We start from the raw sequence: 7481 nt of genomic DNA, 5'->3' as shown, positions 1-7481 counted from the left end.
GCCTCCCCTCCCCCTGGCCGCGGCCCCCGCCTCCCCCCGCGCTGCACCCTCGGTGTTGGCTGCAGCCCGCGAGCAGTTCCCGTCAATCCCTCCCTCCCCTTCATACAGGATGTCCATATTAGGACATCTGCGTCAGCAGGTTTCCACGGCCGTTCCCTGCGGTCGTGGGGGGAGCCATCCCTGAAGTCCCTCATCTCTGGGGCTCCAAGAGACCCCAAGACCCAGATTACGAAAAGCTCGCACGATAAAGAAACACGACAAGATGGGAGGCAGGGGGCTGCGAGGGCAACTGAGACGGCAAGGAGACCGCAGATGTGGCCAGGCCCGCGCGACACCCCTCGGGAGCCACAATGGTTGCGCCCCGTGACGTGTCGGGCTCATTCACAAAAGGGTTATAAAAGCGGTGGCTGCGGCGCTTACTACTCCCAACCGCGTCGGCAGCGAGCAGCTAAGAATCTGAGACTGAGCCGGCGGCGGCCCAGCGAGCGAGCAGCAACAGCGCTCCTACCTAGCTCTGCCCCGCAGCTCCTACCTGCCTCCTCCCCTCAGCCCCTCGCCCGGCTTTGACTACCCGCGATCATGATGTTCTCCGGCTTCAACGCCGACTACGAGGCGTCATCCTCCCGCTGCAGCAGCGCCTCCCCGGCCGGGGACAGTCTCTCCTACTACCACTCACCGGCCGACTCCTTCTCCAGTATGGGCTCTCCCGTCAATGCGCAGGTGAGGCTGGCTTCGCGGGGCCCGGGGCTCGGGGCTCGGGGTCACCGGGGAGGAGAAACCGGGGCGGGACGCTCAGGAAGACGAGTCGAGGAGCCCTTTCGCCGGGGGGGAGGGAGGCTTGCCCCGGCCGGAGCAGCCGTACCTCGGGAGCCCCGAACTTGTTCGGAGCGCACGCAAGCTTGTCATAATAAGAATTGGTTCTCCTTTCCCGCGGCAGGCTCATTCTGAGCTGGCCCCGGCCCGCCCTCCCTGACTGCTCTCTGACATTAGCTGGGACAAAAGTGTCCCAAGCAAAGACTCGCCAACTAGAGCCCGGCGCCTCCGGGGAGGAGGCAAAAAGCGGCAATCCCCCCTCCCCTCGCAGCCTGGAGCAAGGAGGAGGGGTGGGGTGAAGCAGGCGAGTGTGTAAGGCAGTTTCATTGATAAAAAGCGAGTTCATTCAGGAGACTCCGGAGCGGCGCCTGCGTCAGCGCAGACGTCAGAGATATTTATAACAAACCCCCTTTCAAGCGAGTGATGCTGAAGGGATAACGGGAACGCAGCAGCAGGATGGAGGAAAAAGGCACTGCGCTGCGGAATTCTTGGGAAGAAAGGGGGAAACCTTTCATCCAGGATGAGGGGCATGTAAAAAGACCTGAGCAGTCCGTGGCGGAACGGTTTCTCCTCTCTCTCTCCCTGCTGCATGCGGCACTGGGAACTCTGCTCACCCCACCTGCGTCCAGAATCTGCTCACTCACGTCAGCTTTCTCCTTCTGTTTCATTCTAGGACTTCTGCACCGATCTGGCCGTCTCCAGTGCCAACTTCATCCCGACAGTGACTGCCATCTCAACCAGCCCGGACCTGCAGTGGCTAGTGCAGCCCACCCTGGTCTCCTCCGTGGCCCCATCCCAGACCAGAGCCCCCCACCCCTATGGAGTCCCCACCCCCTCGGCTGGGGCTTACTCCAGGGCTGGAGTCATGAAGACCATGACCGGAGGCAGAGCTCAGAGCATTGGCAGGAGGGGCAAGGTGGAACAGGTGAGTTCTCAGCACCTTCTCTGGGGTGGGGATAGGGTGGCTTAAGCACTGGTGGAGGTGGGGAGCACAGCGGACAGGGTGAAGCCATTGATGGAAATGACTAGACATCCCGAATGGCGAGCCAAGCCCTTTCCATCCCAAGTTAGGCTCTGATAGTCCCATTCTAAGAAATACCCTAATGTGTAGTTTCTTCCCTAATAGGTTCCTATCTCATGTTTTCAGTCTGGGCTCTTCTTTGGCTCTTGCTGAGGTTCTTATTTTAAATGCAAGTCACACCCAGCTTGCAACTGCAGGTTAGAAATGGCTTCACAGAAGAGGTGTTAGGAGCTGGGAAGCTGCAGGAGCCAGTGTCACTGGGGTGGGTGAATGGAACTGATGGCAGACACTGTTACTGAATGCTGCTCCCTCCCCCCACCCAGTTGTCCCCAGAAGAAGAGGAGAAAAGGAGAATCCGAAGGGAAAGGAATAAGATGGCTGCAGCCAAATGCCGGAACCGAAGGAGGGAGCTGACTGACACACTCCAAGCGGTAGGTAGATCCCATGGGTCACTTCTTTTTAAAACTTAAGGGGAAAGTTGGAGATTGGACATAAGGGAGCAGCGTCCTTGAGTAAGACTGTGTCTTATGTTTTGCTTTGTCCTCTCTATCCAGGAAACAGACCAACTAGAAGATGAGAAGTCTGCTTTGCAGACTGAGATTGCCAACCTGCTAAAGGAGAAGGAAAAACTAGAGTTCATCCTGGCAGCTCACCGACCTGCCTGCAAGATCCCTGATGACATGGGCTTCCCAGAAGAAATGTCTGTGGCTTCCCTTGATCTGAGCGGGGGCCTGCCTGAAGCTACCACCCCCGAATCTGAGGAGGCCTTCACCCTACCCCTCCTTAATGACCCTGAGCCCAAGCCCTCAGTGGAGCCCGTCCAGAGCATCAGCAGCGTGGAGCTGAAGGCTGAGCCCTTTGATGACTTCCTGTTCCCAGCATCGTCCAGGCCCAGCGGCTCTGAGACCGCCCGCTCTGTGCCAGACATGGACCTATCTGGTTCCTTCTATGCAGCAGACTGGGAGCCCCTGCACGGTGGCTCCCTGGGGATGGGGCCCATGGCCACAGAGCTGGAACCCCTGTGCACCCCGGTGGTCACCTGTACGCCCAGCTGCACTACTTACACGTCTTCCTTCGTCTTCACCTACCCTGAGGCTGACTCCTTCCCCAGCTGTGCGGCTGCCCACCGCAAGGGCAGCAGCAGCAACGAGCCCTCCTCTGACTCGCTCAGCTCACCCACGCTGCTGGCCCTGTGAGCAGGCAGAGAGGGGAGGCAGCAGGCATGCACATGCCACTGCCCGAGTCGGTGCATTACAGAGAGGAGGAACACATCTTCCCTCGAGGGTTCCCATAGACCTAGGGAGGACCTTATCTGTGCGTGAAACACACCAGGTTGTGGGCCTCAAGGACTTGACAGCATCCACGTGTGGACCCAAGTCCTTACCTCTTCCGGAGATGTAGCAAAACGCATGGAGTGTGTATTGTTCCCAGTGACACATCTGAGAGCTGGTAGTTAGTAGCATGTTGAGCCAGGCCTGGGTCTGTGTCTCTTTTCTCTTTCTCTTTAGTCTTCTCATAGCATTAACTAATCTATTGGGTTCGTTATTGGAATTAACCTGGTGCTGGATATTTTCAAATTGTATCTAGTGCAGCTGATTTTAACAATAACTACTGTGTTCCTGGCAATTGTGTGTTCTGATTAGCAATGACCAATATTAAACTAAGAAAAGATATGACTTTATTTTCTGGTAGATAGAAATAAATAGCTATATCCATGTACTGTAGTTTTTCTTCAACATCAATGTTCATTGTAACGTTACTGATCATGCATTGTTGAGGTGGTCTGAATGTTCTGACATTAACAGTTTTCCATGAAAACGTTTTATTGTGTTTTTAATTTATTTATTAAGATGGATTCTCAGATATTTATATTTTTATTTTATTTTTTTCTACCTTGAGGTCTTTTGACTTGTGGAAAGTGAATCTGAATGAAAAATTTAAGCATTGTTTGCTTATTGTTCAAAGACATTGTCAATAAAAGCATTTAAGTTGAATGCGACCAACCTCGTGCTCTTTTCATTCTGGAAGTTTTGTAAGATTCCAGAAGGTATCATTGGAGACCAGTTTGTCAAGAAGGGTAGCTCCTGGAGGGGACACACTGCTCTGTTTGATCCCTTATCAAAAAGAGAGAAACTCTGGAGCTGAGGTTGGAAAATTGTACAGATGCGTGTCTTCACCTTGCAGTGCTGAGTCTCCCCTTAGAGATTCTAGGAATGGGAAACTGCTTTGCAACAGCTTTTGTGAGAACATGTCTTCCTTCTTCTGTTTTAAAAGTCGAAGAGGGGCATATTTAAGTCTACTTGTGCTAATACTAAACTTAACTGTCTTGGTCTTCTAGGAATCCTTTTAGCAAACAATTAAGCTTTGCACGAACCACTTTAACTTTTTGCCACAAAATCATGTGACGGTTACTCCCTCCTTAAAGGAGAGCAAATTGAACGGTTAGAATGATGACTTTCTCAATATTCCACTATTGGGATTGGAATCTTAACTTCTTCATTCATTACCCTATCCAACAGGCTGAACTGCCTCTTAACACTTGGTTTAAAAAAAAAAAGTTTTCAGACTTCCCTGGTGGTCCAGTGGTTAAGACTCTGCCCTTCCAATGCAGGGGACGGGGGTTTGATCCCTGGTCCGGAAACTAAGATCCCACACGCCTCGTGGTGTGGCCAAAAAAAGAAAAAAGAAGGAGTTTTCACCTGGTTAGGAAAAAAAATAAACCCACAACTTTTCAGTCCTTAACTCTTCAGTCCTTAACTCAAACAGACATACATTTAGTTGTAGTCTTTTTATTCTCAGAAAGAAAGGACGGGGGTTCTCATCCCTATCCATTTGTAATAAATGCATTGTAATTTCTGACGTTTCTTTAACATATGCCTGACATTCACTGGGGGAAGAAAAAGCTGGCTCTGAGAATTCGAGAGATCTCAGACAGTACAAACAATGGTTGATCATTCGGTAAATAAAAAGTTACATGATAGCTCGAGAAGGAGAAGTCAACATGACTGAATAAGCTTTAACTTAGAAACTTTATCATCTTAATGAAGAACATGACCTCTGTCTGGGACACCACTGGTGATGGGGTGCTTTCATGCACAGGTACCAACCACAAAGAGAGGAGGCGGCGTCCTTCCTCCCCTGCTCTCTGCTATCATGTGGGCACCAAGCTTGGAAGCCAGAGCCCAGATTTGCACCCATGCCAGGTGGAAGAGGAGCTTCAGGGCCAGCCTTCTAATGCTTTGGTGATAATAAAAATCACTGGGTGGTTATGCGATGTCATACTCAGCCAAGTTGAAAGTTTTAATTTAAAATGACAGTTCCATTGAGGGTGGTGTTCACACCTATGATCTCCCAGCTCCTCACATAATGACTGACATTTGAAAGCAACTTGCTTTAGGCTCTTAAGAGTACTGATCTCTCACACATCACTTGCATATTATTTTTGCCTGTCCGGCAATAATGAAAATGGCCTTAGACTCCCTGTTTGCTGTCCAGAGGGTAAATTTTCTGTAGCCTTTAGATAGGACCTAAACTCGATACAGAATTACTGTAACTAACACCTAGATCTCAAGTAACAAGCAGATATCTGAAGGAAACCAGCTGGATCCCCTACATGTACAGTAATAACAACCCATGGAAGCAGATTTCTCAGATGGGGAAGGGAAGCTAAACCTCTAGCCCTGGACACTGAACTCCTGGAGACCTGACTAATGGCTTCGGTCAGCCCCATGCTGATTAGAGAGAGAGGCTTGCTTTTCACTTGACAGCCCTGGCCTCTGCCTGCACGCAGACCCTTCTTCTAGTTCACCATAGCCCAGCTGAGACCAGGCTGCTCCATCAGCAAGCCTGCATTAAAGGTCCAGGAGAGGGCCTTGCACACAGAGAATCTCTTTAACAGGCTTCTCAGAGGGCCTATAGGGTCCGCCATTGGGTTGACATCCCACCAAGCTCTCTGCCCACCATTCTCATGGGATCAAGAGAAGAAAGGAATTTCCTCTCTTTCTAGCTAAAGGGGCTCCATCCAAATCCTCTTTTCCTGACTCAGGATTCAATAACTCCCATGGGTGATGGACATTGGGAATGTCAACTTCCTTTTGGGAAAGACTCTATCCCTACCCACACGATATGGCCTTACACTGGTCTCAACAAAATGACTATCTCAGGGCACCATCGTTCACTGATACAAAAGATACTCATATAATAGCAAGAGATGGAAATAAGGATGCGAGGGTGTCATTTCTTTATGGGGAGAATGTCTAATTTGTTCATTAGTGGATCCCCAGACCTGGCTTAGTGCCTGGCACATAGTACAGGGTTAACAAATATTTGCTGGGTGGATAAATGAATAAATTCTGCACTATTTCCACAGGCAGAAATATATTCCACACATACTCTCTAAATTCTCCTATTCTAGGCCCTGTTATGGTATTAAGCAATGGGGATTTCATATCTTTTATGTCTGGCTTCAAACATATACCCCAGTTCCATCTTTGGCTCCTGGAATTCCTCTGCTGCCTCCCTGGATTACTTCTGCCAATTCAACTTCAAAGTAAATGCACCGCCTTTGTGCTTCCAGCTCCAAATTAATTTTAGATGGAAAAAGCGTAGAAGAAAAGAGAATTATCTTTATATAATAGTGGATTGTAGACTCTGCATCACCTTTGCACATCCCTGCATCTTGTGTAATTCTCAAAATTAAAGGGTAGCATTTAACAATCTGTTCCAACAATTTGTATCAACAGCAACTTTCCATGTGTGAAGGAAAGTAAATCAATTATGCTATCTTTAATTAATGGACAAAGTAGAGACAGAGGCAAAGTAAAAGTTTTCAGATTACTCTAAGGAAATCAGCTGAAGTTTTTATGTTTTTCAAGTAAAAAAAAAAATTTGAAAACAAAAATTCAATCTTTCAGCTGTGTGTGAGACTTCCTCCAAACATAGAATAATCATATTCCTCACAAAATAAATGAGATATGAGCATCACTTGAATGCTGAATATCAGAGCATTTTAAGCTGCGCTGTTTTGCTATAAATATTAAAGAGCTCACTCTTGACTCCTCTCCACCACCATCTCCTGTCCTTCTTCCCTTCAGGCACTCTGCTCACTGACCTTCCTTCCATGCCTGACACATAGCACGTGTGTCCCTGCTGCAGGACCTTTGCACTTGCTGTCCCTCTGCCTGGGCTTCTTTTCCCAGGCTGGCTCCTTCCTGTTGGTCAGGACTCAGCTCAAAGAACATCCCCTCCAAGAAGCCTTCCCAGGTCGTTCTATCACTCTCTGTAACACCTTATTTATGTTTCCTTTCCCTTTTTAACAAATTTCCACCCTTCACCACTGCCTGTAAGTTCCATGTGAGCAGGGACCTTTTCTGTCTTGTTCACCTCTCTAGCCCCAAGGACTACTAGGGACTCAAATGCCTGTTAAATGAATGGAGATGGATGAATGAATGAAGGTGGATAAAATTGACAAAAACATCTAAAGGGAGAGAACTAGAACTTAACAGTGAAGACGAGCTGTGTTCTTCATAGATTTCTTCCTGAGTGAAAGAGCATGGCTTCTCGTTTTAAAAAAAAATTCTTGTCAAGAGTTCTACAATATTAAGACGATGAACTAGCTGGCTTGGGAAGGAATTTTGAGGGGTACCAA

At 48.8% G+C, this 7481-nt stretch overlaps 1 protein-coding gene across 1 annotated transcript; it reads left to right on the top strand.

The window, feature by feature from the left end:
• Positions 1 to 412: 412 nt before the first annotated feature.
• Positions 413 to 3833, top strand: FOS (Fos proto-oncogene, AP-1 transcription factor subunit). The gene is made up of 4 exons (XM_082451824.1): positions 413 to 720; positions 1487 to 1738; positions 2158 to 2265; positions 2389 to 3833. Exons 1-4 carry the CDS (start codon positions 580 to 582, stop codon positions 3028 to 3030), a joined length of 1143 nt encoding a protein of 380 aa, XP_082307950.1. The 5' UTR covers positions 413 to 579; the 3' UTR covers positions 3031 to 3833.
• The last annotated feature ends 3648 nt before the right edge of the window (positions 3834 to 7481 follow it).

This window comes from Balaenoptera physalus, assembly GCF_965194825.1.
Source record: "Balaenoptera physalus genome assembly, chromosome: 2".
NCBI classification, from domain to species: Eukaryota; Metazoa; Chordata; class Mammalia; order Artiodactyla; family Balaenopteridae; genus Balaenoptera; species Balaenoptera physalus.
This window is presented reverse-complemented; position numbering and strand designations above follow the sequence as displayed.

Excerpts from the sequence above, each read along its gene's own strand:
- FOS (XM_082451824.1), top strand. The coding sequence starts at position 580 with ATGATGTTCTCCGGCTTCAACGCCGACTACGAGGCGTCATCCTCCCGC. Across the intron at positions 1,739-2,157 it reads GGAGGGGCAAGGTGGAACAG|TTGTCCCCAGAAGAAGAGGA; the intron begins GTGAGTTCTCAG and ends CCCCCCACCCAG. Across the intron at positions 2,266-2,388 it reads TGACTGACACACTCCAAGCG|GAAACAGACCAACTAGAAGA; the intron begins GTAGGTAGATCC and ends CTCTCTATCCAG.